General features: G+C 37.1%; 1 protein-coding gene across 10 annotated transcripts in view; it reads right to left on the bottom strand.

The window, feature by feature from the left end:
• The window catches only part of MATCAP2 (microtubule associated tyrosine carboxypeptidase 2), a 104,183-nt gene that overhangs the window by 40,577 nt on the left and 46,835 nt on the right, over positions 1–16,771 (bottom strand). For 9 of the 10 annotated variants that reach the window (XR_009008836.1, XM_057549955.1, XM_057549954.1 and 6 more), the window contains 3 exons: positions 7,945–8,088; positions 7,120–7,252; positions 6,264–6,569 (listed from right to left, as the gene is read on the bottom strand). Coding sequence is in view for 9 of the 10 variants with exons in the window: in XM_057549955.1 (XP_057405938.1) it covers positions 6,264–6,569; positions 7,120–7,252; positions 7,945–8,088 (583 nt within the window). In the remaining variant the exon portion in view is untranslated. Of the gene's footprint in view, positions 1–6,263; positions 6,570–7,119; positions 7,253–7,944; positions 8,089–13,568; positions 13,592–16,771 lie in introns of those variants that run through there. The other variant, XM_057549958.1, reaches the window with a different exon arrangement.

The raw sequence follows: 16,771 nt of genomic DNA, 5'->3' as shown, positions 1-16,771 counted from the left end.
GGAGAGCGGGGATCGTGAGCCCCGGCCAGAGCGAGTGCGCACAGCCGCTGCTGAGTCAGCACCTGGAGGACATGAAGAAATGGACGGAAGATAAGAGCAAAGCGAGACTTAGGCTTAAAAGCAGGTTGCTTGCTGCTTGAGGGCCAACTGCAAGTTTGAACTCTGTTCTCAGAAGACACAAGGGACTCCTTTCCTAAGCCTGTAAATAAGCCCTGCCCTTGGTGCCTAAGGAAGGGGTTAGTGAAAGTCAGCCTGAGAGTCAACTAACTGCTGAACAATCATCGACAGGAAGACACTGGAACTCATCAAAAAAGATACCCCACATCCAAAGACAAAGCAGAAGCCACAATGAGACAGTACGAGGGGCACAATCACAATAAAATCAAATCCCATAACTGCTGAGTGGGTGACTCACAAACTGGAGAACACTTATACCACAGAAGTTCACCCACTGGAGTGAAGGTTCTGAGCCCCACGTCAGGCTTCTCAACCTGGGGGTCCGGCAACGGGAAGAGAAATTCCTAGAGAATCAGACTTCGAAGGCTAGCAGGATTTGATTGCAGGACTTCGACAGGACTGGGGGAAACAAAGACTCCACTCTTGAAGGGCACACACAAAGTAGGGTGCGCATCAGGACACAGGGGAAAGAGCAGTGACCCTAAAAGAGACTGATCCAGACCTACGTGCCAGTGTTGGAGGGTCTCCTGCAGAGGCGGGGGGTGGCTTTGTCTCACCGTGAGGACAAGGACACTGGCAGCGGAAGTTCTGGGAAGTACTCCTTGGCGTGAGCCCTCCCAGAGTCTGCCATTAGCCCCACCAAAGAACCCGGGTAGGCTCCAGAGTTGGGTTGCCACAGGCCAAACAACCAACAGGGAGGGAACCCAGCCCCACCCAACAGCAGACAAGTGGATTAAAGTTTTACTGAGCTCTGCCTACCAGAGCAACACCCAGCTCTACCCATCACCAGTCACTCCCATCAGGAAAATTGCACAAGCCTCCTAGATAGCCTCATCCACCAGAGGGCAGACAGCAGAAGCAAGAAGAACTACAATCCTGCAGCCTGTGGAAAAAAACCACATTCACAGAAAGATAGACAAGATAAAAAGGCAGAGGGCTATGTCCCAGATGAAGGAACAAGATAAAACCCCAGAAAAACAACTAAATGAACTGGAGATTGGCAACCTTTCAGAAAAAGAATTCAGAATAATGATAGTGAAGATAATCCAGGACCTTGGTAAAAGAATGGAGGCAAAGATCGAGAAGAAGTAAGAAACATTTAACAAAGACCTAGAAGAATTAAAGAAAAAACACCTAGAAGAATTAAAGAACAAACAAACAGAGATGAACAATACAATAACTGAAATGAAAAATACACTAGAAGGAATCAATAACAGAATAACTGAGGCAGAAGAACGGATAAGTGACCTGGAAGACAGAATGGTGGAATTCACTGCTGCGGAAGAGAATAAAGAAAAAAGATTGAAAAGAAATGAAGACAGACTAAGAGACCTCTGGGACAACATTAAATGCAACAACATTCACATTATAGGGTCCCAGAAGCAGGAGAGAGAGAGAAAGGACGCGAGAAAATATTTGAAGAGATTATAGTTGAAAAATTCCTTAATATGGGAAAGGACATAGCTACCTAAACCCAGGAAGTGCAGACAGTCCCATACAGAATAAACCCAAGGAGAAACATGCTGAGACACATAGTAATCAAACTGGAAAAAATTAAAGACAAACAAAAATTACTGAAACCATCAAGGGAAAAACGACAAATAACATACAAGGGAACTCCCATAAGGTTAACAGCTGATTTCTCAGTAGAAACTCTACAAACCACAAGGGAGTGGCACGATATATTTAAAGTGACAAAAGGGAAGAACCTACAACCAAGGCAAGGATCTCATTCAGATTCGATGGAGAAATCAAAAGCTTTACAGACAAGCAAAAGGTAAAAGAATTCAGCACCACCAAACCAGCTCTACAACAAATGCTAAAGGAACTTCTCTAAGTGGGAAACACAAGAGAAGAAAAGGACCTACAATAACAAACACAAAACAATTAAGAAAATGGTAATAGGAACATACATATCAATAATTACCTTAAACGTGGATGGATTAAATGCTCCAACCAAAAGACACAAGCTCGCTGAATGGATACAAAAACAATACCCATTTATATGCTGTCTCCAAGAGACCCACTTCATACCTAGGGACACATACAGGCTTAAAGTGAGGGGATGGAAAAAGATATTCCATGCAAATGGAAATCAAAAGAAAGCTGGAGTAGCAATACTCATACCAGATAAAATAGACTTTAAAATAAAGAATGGTACAAGAGACAAGGAAGGACACTACATAATGATCAAGGGATCAATCCAAGAAGAAGATATAACAATTATAAACATATAATTGTTTATATTATATGTTTATAATATAAACACCAACACAAGAGCACCTCAATACATAAGGCAACTGCTAACAGCTACAGAAGAGGAAATTGACAATAACACAATAATAGTGGGGGACTTTAACACCTCACTTACACCAATGGACAGATCATCCAAAATGAAAATTAATAAGGAAACACAAGCTTTAAATGACACAACAGACTAGATAGATTTAATTGATATTTATAGTACATTCCATCCAAAAACAGCAGATTACACTTTCTTCTCAAGTGCGCACGGAACATTCTCCAGGATAGATCACATCTTGGGTCACAAATCAAGCCTCAGTAAATTTAAGAAAATTGAAATCATATCAAGTATCTTTTCTGACCACAATGCTATGAGATTAGAAATCAATTATAGGGAAAAAACCATAAACAACACAAACACATGGAGGCTAAACAATACGTTACTAAATAACCAAGAGATCACTGAAAAAATCAAAGAGGAAATCAAAACATACCTAGAGACAAATGACAATGAAAACACGATGATCCAAAACCTATGGGATGCAGCAAAAGCAGTTCTAAGAGGGAAGTTTATAGCAATACAAGCCTACCTCAAAAAATAAGAAAAGTCTCAAATAAACAATCTAACCTTACACCTAAAGGAACTGCAGAAAGAAGTACAAACAAAACCCAAAGTTAGTAGAAGGAAAGAAATCATAAAGATCAGAGCCAAAATATATGAAATAGAAACAAAGAAAACAATAGCAAAGATCAATAAAACTAAAAGCTGCTTCTTTGAGAAGATAAACAAAATTGATAAACCATTAGCCAGACTCATCAAGAAAAAAAGGGAGAAGACTCAAATCAATAGAAATAGAAATGAAAAAGGAGAAGTAACAACTGACACTGCAGAAATACAGAGGATCATGAGAGATTACTACAAGCAACTCTGTGCCAGTAAAATGGACAACCTGGAAGAAATGGACAAATTCTTAGAAAAGCACAACCTTCCAAGACTGAACCAGGAAGAAATAGAAAATATAAACAGACCAGTCACAAGCACTGAAATTGAGACTGTGATTAAAAATCTTCCAACAAACAAAAGCCCAGGACCAGATGGCTTCACAGGCGAATTCTATCAAACATTTAGAGAAGAGCTAACACCTATCCTTCTCAAACTCTTCCAAAATATAGCAGAGGGAGGAACACTCCCAAACACATTCTACGAGGCCACCATCACCCTGATACCAAAACCAGACAAAGATGTCACAAAGAAAGAAAACTACAGACCAATATCACTGATGAATATAAATGCAAAAATCCTCAACAAAATACTAGCAAACAGAATCCAATAACACATTAAAAGGATCATACACCATGATCAAGTGATATTTATCCCAGGGATGCAAGGATTCTTCAATATACGCAAATCAATCAATGTAATACACCATATTAACAAATTGAAAAATAAAAACCATATGATCATCTCAATAGATGCAGAAAAAGCTTCTGACAAAATTCAACATCCAATTATGATAAAAAACTCTCCAGAAAGTGGGCAGAGAGGGAACCTACCTCAACATAATAAAGGCCATATACGACAAACCCACAGCAAACATCATTCTCAATGGTGAAAAACTGAAAGCATTTCCTCTAAGATCAGGAACAAGACAAGGATGTCCACTCTCACCACTATTATTCAACACAGTTTTCGAAGTCCTAGCCACGGCAATCAGAGAAGAAAAAGAAATAAAAGGAAACCAAATTGGAAAAGAAGAAGTAAAACTGTCACTGTTTGCAGATGACATGATACTATACATAGAGAATCCTAAAGATACCACCAGAAAACTACTAGAGCTAATCAATGAATTTGGTAAAGTAGCAGGATACAAAATTAATGCACAGAAATCTCTTGCATTCCTATACACTAATGATGAAAAATCTGAAAGAGAAATTAAGAAAACACTCCTGTTTACCATTGCAACAAAAAGAATAAAATTCCTAGGAATAAACCTACCTAAGGAGACAAAAGACCTGTATGCAGAAAACTGTAAGACACTGATGAAAGAAATTAAAGATGATACAAACAGATGGAGAGATGTATCGTATTCTTGGATTGGAGAATCAACATTGTGAAAATGACTCTACTACCCAAAGCAATCTACAGATTCAATGCAATCCCTATCAAACTACCAATGGCATTTTTCACAGAAGTAGAACAAAAAATTTCACAAGTCGTATGGAAACACAAAAGACCCCAAGTAGCCAAAGCAATCTTGAGAAAGAAAAATGGAGCTGGAGGAATCAGGCTCCCAGACTTCAGACTATACTACAAAGCTACAGTAATTAAGACAGTGTGGTGGAGGAATCAGGCTCCCAGACTTCAGACTATACTACAAAGCTACAGTAATCAAGACAGTGTGGTACTGGCACAAAAACAGAAATATAGATCAATAGAACAGCATAGAAAGCCCAGAGATAAACCCACACACATATGGTCAACTAATCTATGACAAAGGAGGCAAGGATATACAATGGAGAAAAGACAGCCTCTTCAATAAGTGGTGCTGGGAAAACTGGACAGCTACATGTAAAAGAATGAAATCAGAACACTCCCTAACACTATACACAAAAATAAACTCATAATGGATTAGAGACCTAAACGTAAGACCGGACACTATAAAACTCTTAGAGGAAAACATAGGAAGAACACTCTTTGACATAAATCACAGCAAGATCCTTTTTGATCCAGCTCCTAGGGTAATGGAAATAAAAACAAAAATAAACAAATGGGACCTAATGAAACTTAAAAGCATTTGCACAGCAAAGGAAACCATAAACAAGACCAAAAGACAACCCTCACAATGGGAGAAAATATTTGCAAATGAAGTAACTGACAAAGAATTGATCTCCAAAATTTACAAGCAGCTCACGCAGCTCAATATTAAAAAAACAAACAACCCAATCCAAAAATGGGCAGAAGACCTAAATAGACATTTCTCCAAAGAAGACATTCAGATGGCCAAGAAGCACATGAAAAGCTGCTCAAGATCAGTAATTTTTAGAGAAAATGCAAATCAAAACTACAATGAGGTATCACCTCACACCAGTTAGAATGGGCATCATCAGAAAATCTACAAACAACATATGCTGGAGAGGGTGTGGAGAAAAGGGAACCCTCTTGCGCTGTTGGTGGGAATGTAAATTGATACAGCCACTCTGGAGAACAGTATGGAGGTTCCTTAAAAAACTAAACATAGAATTACCATACGATCCAGCAATCCCACTACTGGGCATATACCCAGAGAAAACCATAATTCAAAAAGACACATGCACCCCAATGTTCACTGCAGCACTATTTACAATAGCCCGGTCATGGAAGCAATCTAAATGCCCATCGACAGACGAATGGATAAAGAAAATGTGGTACATATATACAATGGAATATTACTCAGCCATAGTAAGGAATGAAATTGGGTCATTTGTAGAGACGTGGATCAATCTAGAGACTGTCATACAGAGTGAAGTAAGAAAGAGATAAACAAATATCATATATTAACGCATATATGTGGAATTTAGAAAAATAGTAGAAACGAACCGGTCTGCAGGGCAGAAATTGAGACACAGATGTAGAGAACAGACGTATGGACACCAGGGAGGGAAAGCGGCGGGGGGGTGGTGGTGGTGGTGTGATGAATTGGGAGATTGGGATTGACATATATACGCTAATATGTAAAACATGGATAACTAGTGAGAACCTTTTTTAGGAAATAAAATTCTGTTTTATAAAATAAAATTCAAAAATTAAAAAAAAAAGACAATTACGCAATAAATCAGAAAATCTACTGTCAAGGGACACACACCTGGTTGGGAGGTATCAGTCCATCCCCTCTTGGCTCGTACACAATAATCCCATCTTGTATTGGGGTCCTTGACAAACTTTCCAATATCTTTGAATAATTCACAAAAAGACATGTGGCTGGCTCGATAAACAGTGTAGTAGAGGAGGGCAGCCCTCCATAAAAAGGGGTCTCTTCTAAACAGGACACTGTGAATACTTGCCAGTCCTTCCTCTGTGGGATTGTTTGGCTTTAGCTCATGTTTTTTACGGCCAGTCCAACTGTTCCATGGCTGCTGAAGGTTGTTAATACCTCGAAAATAATGTGTGCCTATGGAGAAGAAAAAGGCACATGAAAAGTAAGAAATGCCATTCTTATTTTAATTCTTCTCCAAAAAAAGATTCTACCAACAGTTCTAAAACCAAATTGATGTGTACCTACAAATCAAAACAAAGTAGAAAATGATCTGACACTAATGCCCTTTGGTTTGAAGGAGTACACAGCCTTCAGAAGGATTACATGTCTCATTAGAAGAGGTATAACTTTTACAGCAATTTACTTTCTTTTTAAGAGTCGAATTATAGACTTGATATTTGAAAAGAATCTTAGAGATCACTTAATTCAATTCCCTCAGTTGAAGATGGGGGAACTGAAATCCAGAGGAGTTAAATGACTCTCCAAGCTTAATACAGCTATACAGTACCCTAAAAAATCTAATTTGAAATGAGACATTAATATCTTAGCTTTAGTTCAAGTGACACCTAACAATTTCATTACTTTTTGCCAAATATTACTAAGAAAAACTGCATTATAAACGAACAAGTCCTTGAAGTAATTTCTGCTATTACAACTGAATAAATGGAGAAGGGTTGCCCCCTACCTATTTCATGCCTCAGCATTCCTTCCAGCCAATGCTCACGTGCGGTGCAAACATTGATGGTCAGTGTTGGACATCCATTTACTACTGTCATGGAAGCTCGGGAAAGCAGGTCCTCAGTGAGATGAACTACAATCTAAGGAGCAAGAGTTAAAATACATATATATATACACACATATATAAAAGACAAAATGTAGAAGGCAGGGGGAGAAAGTTTTCACAGAAAACAATGGACCCATAAATTAACACCTTTTTCTTTTGTTTACACCATCTTGAATCTCCCAGAAACCAAGAAGATGAAATGCAGACCCTTGCAATTTTGAGCCTTTGGGAACTCAAAAACCTTTACTGGATTGAAAGAAAAGTAGACAGCTGTGCGGAGGAAGACACAGAGAACTGAAATTGTGCCTCTGCAGTGCTCTCAAATATAGTCCCCGGGCTGGAATAATGCAAAGGAAGGTACAGGAGCCAGAGTCCTGGTCACTGCTGGGCCAAAGCTTATTTTGAGACTGAACACTAGGAACTGGACATTAATAAGAGAAGTCACTGTGCCAAATCTCTTCATTAATAATTTTCATAAGCCAATTCACATAATCCTACAAGCTATACAAAAATGGTAGTAAGAAAAAAGGAAAAACAGAAAAAAACTGAACATTAACAATTCAATGCAACAATGACTTAGACTTGTATTTAGTAAGAAATCTGGGTGACTTATTTAATGAGTAAAATAGTGTTGGGAAAACAAAACCTGCAGAAAAAACAAACACATGGCAGTGACCGAGAGTTAAAATGCTCAGTCAACTTGTCATGCTCACTCATGATTCATACCTCACCCATGCAGCCTTCTTTCATCATGTATTTCCTAACATGACTCCAGATTCGAGTTTTAGATAGCAGGCTACCACCAGTGGCCTGTTCAAATTTTTCATAGCTTCCATACTTTTGTAAAGTCAGTTCCATAATATTGATGGACTGTAAAAGAAACAGAGATAATGAAAGTAAACAGCCTCCTATTACTCCGACATGAGTAATGAGCTACTTATATTCTTATTTATCGTGACCTGTTCTGTGTTTACTGATTTCCAAATTAAATTGCAGCTACGGTAACATATTTTTCTAATCCTAAACAGCTTTCACTCATTTTCATAAATTTTTACAAACACCTGTGTACGTACTTACTTCTTAACACGGGATAAAGGCTCAAGCACTGCACAACTGTCAACATCTAACAGGCTGAGAAGCTAAGGCAGAGTTCTCAGTTTCTCTTGGCTTCTCTAAGACCATCTGGTGGTTTTGCAGGAGAACTCATAAGGTATGTCTCCAGACTAATTACTAGAATATAATTACCATTTGGATAAAGAAAAAAATTCCCAATTTTTAAGAACACACAGAAGAATCAACCATTCTTCTGTGATGATCCTATAGAACCTGATGTTTTCCTGGGCTACTACTCTTTGGCAGAAACACATAGTCTCAACATTACTAAAAACACTTTTATCTTTCATTCTGGGCAGGGTACTATCTACTTTTCATTCTTCATAAATTTTCATATCAAAAGAATATGAAAGTTGAGATCTTTTTCTCTAAGTACAAATATACAAAAAGGAAGACTAAAAAAACTGGTAACAAATCACAGATCATCAGTATCTATGGGAAAGCCACAAAAAAAGGAAAACATTAGGATGGAAAATGCTATTCAAAGGTCTTTTGGGAAAAAGCTAGAAAATTCAAATATATCTTATGTGAATGGTGACAGAAGCTAGAAAATTCAGATACCTGATATTACATTAAGCCTATGCTTTCTAGCTGTTGTCAGACTAGTAAAGAGATTAAAAGTACAAGCTCTAGAGTCAGACTACCTGAGGTGACATCCTGGCTCTGCCACCTTCTGGTTGTGTGACTCTGGGCAAGTCACTAAACTTGTTACCAAGCCTCCTCATTAGTAAATGGGGATAACAACAATAATGTCTACTGCATGGTTTTGTTGAGAAAATTTAGCCAACCTTTGTAAAGCACAGTGTCAGACATAAGTAGTCAGTACATGTCAATTATTACATCATCATCATCAGTATGTTACCATTCTTTATAAATACCACTGTAGATGACATGCCCAACACAAAAACTACAGCAAAACTCATGTGCTACAAGTAAATATATATATCCCCACAGGAAAAATATATATTACTAATAAACTAGGCGTGAATCATAAAGTTATCATAACAAGAAATGGCTTCAACAAGTTTGCCTGGCTTGCGTTCCCAAAGTTGCTGTTAATAACTGATTCACTTTGTTATAAAGCAGAAACTAACACACCATTGTAAAGCAATTATACTCCAATAAAGATGTTAAAAAAAAAAAAAAGCCTTGATATTCAAAATGTGGTCGAAAAGCCAGCAGCATTGGCACTGGCATTGTCCTGGAGGCTGGCTTCAAATTTGGAATTTTGCCTGCCTCCAAGCTACATGCATACTGAATCAGAATCTGCATTTTAACAAGATTCCCCAGGTGATTCATGTGCACAGTAGAAAGCCAGAAGGATCTCAGAGAATGGGAACACAGCAAATATCCCAGAGGCTAATTTATTTATATGACAACTAGCATAATTAAAAGAACAAATTAGCACATAATTAAGAGCCCATTTAGCAGATTAGCTAATAAGGTATTTGCATACACCAGTCTAATGGTCACTCGCTAGTCATCAATATATCAGAGTTAGAAGAATCTGAGAAATTTTGCCTTAATTCCATAAGAGACAGAAGTGGTACCTTCTATACTGAACTTATATTTAGACCTAAAAAAAGTTAAAGAAATTTTTTATTATAACTTGTGCATATAGGTTTTTAAAAGTACGTACTTAACTTAGGATAAAACTAGCTTTTCTAGCATATGCTTACTCAGTAGGAAAATATGGTTATCTGGTTACTATTTATTATAACAGTCCAGAGACTTTAGAAAAACTTAAATACAGGTGACCCTTGTTATCATCAATAAATGGTACTTAGTAGAAGGCTATTAAGTATTCACACTCATAATAAGTATTCATTCATACTGATAATAGGGAACAAAGATTTGATTGGAAATTTATCCTGAAAAAGTACCCTATAAATATAAGATTAAAAAAAATTACCTTGGCAGTTTAACAACACTGAGGCAACCTTTATACCTATCAACTAATTATTAGATAATCAAAGAATGGATAAAAATAGTGGGAGTTTTTTTTGGGGGGGATGTAATTTTTCTATCAAAATGATATGCAACAGCACATCATTTTTCATTGCGTGACTTACATGGCCCCATCATGGCAGCAATCCTTCATGAGAGCTACATGGATGTTCCCAAAAGCTTATCTTAATATGTCATGTACAGTCATTCTTCACTGAAGTGCCCATCCTGTTGTCATCTCTAGATATTTTTCTTTATTAGTTTTTCAACTGGTCCAACCTAGACAAATTTGTCAGTGACCACACAGATCTCCAGTATCCTTCACTGACTTCCCAATCCATCTGCATTAAATAGACCCCAGCACAGACAGAGAGACAGTGGTTGGAGAGGTGAATAAATTCAAGTTTTAAGAGAGAAGTCAGGAATATTCAGTGGTTACGTCATCAGTGAACATTTTTGTGTTACAACAATTTCTGCTTCCTTATGCAACCTCCTGCAGGCCACAAAAATTTTACAAGTATGATCTCAATTTTGGGGAAAAAAAATGGCAATAAGCAATTTTAAAAAGGCACAAGGAAGCCTGGAAGGATATACCAAAAGGCTACATGATATGATGTTCATGTTTGAGAAGGGATAGTGTGTTGCACTGATGTTTAATTATTTGCACTATACAGAAGTTTTCAAAATTGTTTACAATATGCAAAGGAAAAAGTCATTTTTTCCAGCTTCACTGAGGTATGATTGACAAAAATTGTATATATTTAGGTTCTACAATCATGTGTCTAAGGTGTACAATGCGATGACTTAATATATGTATACACTATGAAATGACTACTACAATCAAGTTAATTTACAAATCCATCACCTCATATAGTTACATTTTTTTTTTTTTTTTTTGCATGTCCCTTTTACATTTTTTTAATGTGGTGGGAACATCTAAGATCTTAGCAAATTTCAAGTATACAATATACTATTATTACCTATAATCATCACGCTATATATTAGATACCCAGAACTTATTCAGTTTATAACTGAAAGTTGGTACCCTTTGACCCACATCTCCTTACAAGTTTTTGTTTGTTTTTTTACAGGAAAAAAGAGTTCATCCTCTCCCCCTAGAGCTCAGAGAATCAATATCTGTATCACTTTAAGAATCAAGCTTTCACACACCTCCACATCGTTAACACTTTTAAGAGGCAATAAATTTTACGTCAAATCTCTCTTCTCCATTAATATCATCATTTAAGTTAATCAGAAAACTACATCTCCCAATATTACTTGGTGGGAGATTCAAACAAGCAGCAGCTTGATTATTTTTCTCCAATCATCACTTTTTTTTTTTTTGGCCGTGTCTTGCAGCTTGCGGGATCCTAGTTCCCTGACCAGGGATTGAAGCCGGGCCCTTGGCAGTGAAAGCCCAGGGTCCCAACAACTGACCTCCAGGGAATTCCCCAGTCATCACTTTCAATTTGTCATCCAGCATATCCCTTTCCTATCTTCAAATAAACCTCAACCAATTTAACTTCCAAAAAAGTTCAAGTATTAAAAGAAAAAAAAAGTCCACTTCAAGTTAATTTAACCCAATTTAAAACATAAACCACATATCCAATTAAAGCTCTTTCCCCTCCCCTAGGCAGGGCCTGGCCTGAGGCCTAAAGAACCTTCACTGGGAAAAGAAGGCATAATCAGTGATTTGATTCCTTCTCATCTCTCCCCTATTTTCACGGCCTCTCTTCCCCTTCAGTATATTGATGGCTAGGAGGAAGGAACGAACAATTCCCATATAACTGGTTCAGCTGTGGTCCTCCTCCTTTGACTCTAATGCTGGGGCAGGCCTATTATAGCAGGTGCCTCCACTGCACAGCTTACTGACTAGCCTCCTTCCAACAGAATCTATGCAAGAAACTCCCCTGGAGTGGACAACTACCAAAACTATTTCCATGAAATTTAAAAGCACAAGAGGAACAACCTAAAGATTTAACTTAATCTAATTACTGTATACCCATTGCATGAAATATATGCAGTCAGTTAAAATAATGCTGACAAAAAAGAAACGCTGACAGCTTTTAACGGCATGAAAAAATATAGACATGTAAACAAAAGTATGCTAACTTAACCATGAACATTAGGAATGGAACAAGGAAAACACACTAAAATGTATTTTTCCTTTTTTTTTTTTCTTGAAGTACCATTGATTTACAATGTTGTGTTAGTTTCCGGTGTACAGCAGAGTGATTCAGTTACACATACATATCTATATTTTTTTCAGATTCTTTTCCCTTATAGGTTATTACAAAATATTGAGTATAGTTCCCTGTGCTATACAGTAGGTCCTTGTTAGTTATCTATTTTATACACAGCAGGGAAAACGCACTAAAATGTTAAAAGTCGTGACCTAGAGGTGGTGGAATTATAATAATTATTCTCTTCTCCATACTTTTCAAAGTTTCTGCACTAAACACATATTTCTTTTACAACTGGAAAATATAAAACTGTTTAAGTACCCTCTACTTTGGAATCTCCAGGCCTTTCTTTTCACTATCGAGTTACTTTCTCCCACTTGTCAGTTAGTCATTGATATCCCTTCTCCAGAGTATTTGTATTTAAAAAGGAAACACATGAAAATATTTAAAAATTCAAAAAATATCTTCTATGGTAGATTTTTAGGCAGAGCAGATCGCTGGTAGACAGAACTGGTATGGCTCACATTCTTGAGGTCTACTTGAGCAAGCAGCTATTTCCTTCACCCATGTGGAAATCTAGCCCCAATTTATCCATCAACATCAAATATATTCTCTGCTTCCTTCCATTTCTAAGAATAACAAATATAAACAGTAAGCGATGCAACATAACAGTTTCACTAATCAGTTTTAAAACTCCTGGAACCAGAACATCTTAATATATACCTATCCTACTGTCCAGGTCTTGGATCCCTAGTCTGCATGAATCTGACTTTGCACTTTTCCATTTTCCTACTTAGCCAACTCCTCCATCACTATGTTAGAAAATCGTATAATATAATCTACTTTTGAGTTCCATAAGAACAGTTATCAGGTGGGATAATGTTTCTTGCTGAAAATTGATTGAAACAGGCTATCAAACATACTTTTACCTTTTTAAAAACATTGGACCAAAAAGATTACATATTTTTGCTTAATTATGAATCAATATATTATCTCTGCTTACAAATCAGTCATTCCTAAATCCTTCCTCTTTATAAGAGAATAATATTTTAAAGCTTTGTATATCTTACAGGCATCAAAACAAATTGATTTTCAGAGAACTCAAACCTGAAGCACAGAGGAAATAAATGCAAAATGAGCAGCTGTTCAGTGTGAATGAAATGGTCTTCTCTCTCTCCAGATCTGGATGTCATACATAATGCTACACAAAACAGAACATCAGCATTCTTCACAATGTTACTGCCAGCTCATGACTTTGAAGCATTCTTATTTTCTTCTATTAAAACAAGAAGAGTAATCAAATTATTTTCAATAAATGGTGCTGGGACAACTGGATACAAATAAAAGAATAAAATTGGACCCCTACCACATATCATATACAAAAAATTAACTGAAAATGGATCAAAGACCTAAATGTAAGAGCTAAAGCTATAGAACTTGTAGAAGAAAGCAGAGGCATACATTTTCATGACCTTGGATTAGGCAGTGCTTTCCTAGATTTGTACACCAAAAGTACAAATAACAAAATAGATAAGTTGGATTTCATCCAAATTAAAAACTTTTATGCTTCAAAGGACACCATCAAGAAAGTGAAAAAAGACAACCCACAGAAGAGAAGAAAATGTTTGCAAATTTCATATCTGAAAAGTGACATATCTAAAATATATAGAGAACTCCAACTCAATAATAAAAACACAAATAATCCAATTAAAATATGGGCAAAAGATCCAAATAGTTTTCCAAAGAAGATACACAAATGGCCAATAAGCACGTGAAAAGATGCTCAACATCATTAGTCATCAGAGAAATGCAAGTCAAAACCACGAGATACCACTTCATACCCACTAGGATGGCTATAAAAACAAGTTGACCAAAAAAAAAAAAAAGAGTTGGTAACAATGTGGAGAAACTGGAACTCATATATGGCTGGTGGGAATGTAAAATGATGCAGTCACTTTGGAAAAGAGTCTTCCTCAAAAGGTTAGACACAGGGCTTCCCTGGTGGCGCAGTGGTTGAGAATATGCCTGCCAATGCAGGGGACACGGGTTCGAGCCCTGGTCTGGGAAGATCCCACATGCCGCGGAGCAACTAGGCCCGTGAGCCACAACTACTGAGCCTGCGCATCTGGAGCCTGTGCTCCGCAACAAGAGAGGCCGCAATAGTGAGAGGCCCGCGCACCGCGATGAAGAGTGGCCCCCGCTTGCCGCAACTGGAGAAAGCCCTCGCACAGAAACGAAGACCCAACACAGCCATAAATAAATAAATAAATATTAGGAAAAAAAAAAGGTTAGACACAGAATTCCCATATGACCCACTACTATATGATCTATGATCTCCTACCATATGACTAACTACCACATGATCTACTACTAGGTATGTACCCAAGATACCTAAAAACATGTCCACACAAAAATCTGTACACAAATGTTCATAGCAGCATTGTTCATAATAGCCAAAAAGTGGAAACAACCCAAATGTCTATCAACTGGTGAATGGATAAATAAAATCTAAAATATACATACACGGAATATTATTCAACAATAAAAAGCACTGATACATGCTACTATAAGGATTAATTTTGAAAACATGCTAAGTAAAAGAAGCTAGTCACAATGCACCACATATCGTATGACTCCATTTATATGAAATGTCCAGAACAGAAAAATCCATAGAGAGAGAAAGTATCAATAGATTGATGGTTGTCTAGGGCTGGAACGGGATGGGGCTGGGGGTGAGTCACTTGTAATGAATTCAGGGTTTCCTTTTGCGGATGATGAAATTCCTCAAATTTGATAGCGGTAATGATTGCATAATCCTAAATATATTGACAATCACTTAACTGTACACTTTAGATGGGTGAACTACATGGCACGTGAATTATATCCTCATAAAGCCATCATTTAAAAAAGCAATAGTAATCAAACAGCACAGTGTAATATTTAAGCCACTAATTCAGAAAAGGAAAAATCTTGATATAAAACTTACAGCATTGTCTTGTATGATATAACAAACTTTCTGAAAAATCTCAACACTGTTTAGTAATCTACTTTTGGTTTACTTGCTGATTCTGTTTGCTGTTTAGCAATTTGGAAATCTGACCATCAATCCCAAGCCACTTCACAGTCATGTGCTAAAAACCTATTTCCCTTTTCAAATGCAGTTTTCACTCAGTGAAAAACTATATACAATAGGGACACTAATACGATATGAGTCTGGGTGATACTGTGGAAAGACTAGAAGTCAAAAGATCTGGTTTTACGTTGGTGCCCTACCTTTTACTGTGTGATCTTAGGTATGCCATTTTACCTTTCTCAGGTTTAGTTTCTTCAGTGGCAAAGTGGAGATGAAAATCTTTGTGCTACTTACCTCACAGGGTTAGTGTGAGGATGAAATCAGAGATAGAGACAGAGAGTAAAAGGGGCGGGGGGAGAGAGAGAAAAAGAGAAACTATGAATGTATTTTATAGTCTGTTTCCCAAATGACTGTATGTAGTATTTAAGGTAATTGATTTGACCTCTATTCAATCCCAACCCTCTCTTCATTCCTCTCATTTTTAGTAAATTCTAATATCTATAACTCTGACCCTCTTCATCCCCCAAATACTGAATAACCCCTAGGAGATCACATAGTCCTTTTCTTTAAGCCAGTGTTTTCCAAACTGGTTTTTTTTGTTTTTTTGGAAAAGTGGTTGACGAGATATTATTTTTAAAAGGGTTCCATGGCCAAATGTGTTTGGATTAAACAAAGTTAAACAAGACTCTTCTAAGCCTTTATTATGATACTACATGTGGTGAATATAACAGTTTGTGTTTTCTACCTTATATGGCCATCTTTTTCTCATGCAGTATTCCTCAGAACAGTTTGAAAATGCTTACTTCAGATAAGGATGAGGTACACACACATTCTGGTACTTTGAGATTCTCAGAATGAAATAAAAAATTCAAAATATTGAATGAATTTTTCAATGGTGGCTATTTCTTCTTGGTAGCAAACTAGGTATATAAAGATTTGGATTACTCAATCAGGTCTTCAGGCCTCCATTTAAGGTACTGTAGCCAGAAAATGATGGGACACTAGAGCAGTTGTTACACACTCAAATACCTTCAGCTGCAAGCAGCAACCTCTCTGTAAAGCTACTGAGTATATGACATCCAGGAGAGGAAACAGAAGAGCATCCTTATATACCAATGTTTTAAAAAACACCGAGCTGACCCCCCCAAAAAAAACACAGATGTGCAAGCTGAACTTGATCCTTGAGCCACAGATTTGGATCCACTGTTTGCAGACTACACTTCACTAAATTTCTAGC

This window comes from Balaenoptera acutorostrata, chromosome 7, assembly GCF_949987535.1.
Source record: "Balaenoptera acutorostrata chromosome 7, mBalAcu1.1, whole genome shotgun sequence".
Taxonomy (NCBI): domain Eukaryota; kingdom Metazoa; phylum Chordata; class Mammalia; order Artiodactyla; family Balaenopteridae; genus Balaenoptera; species Balaenoptera acutorostrata.
This window is presented reverse-complemented; position numbering and strand designations above follow the sequence as displayed.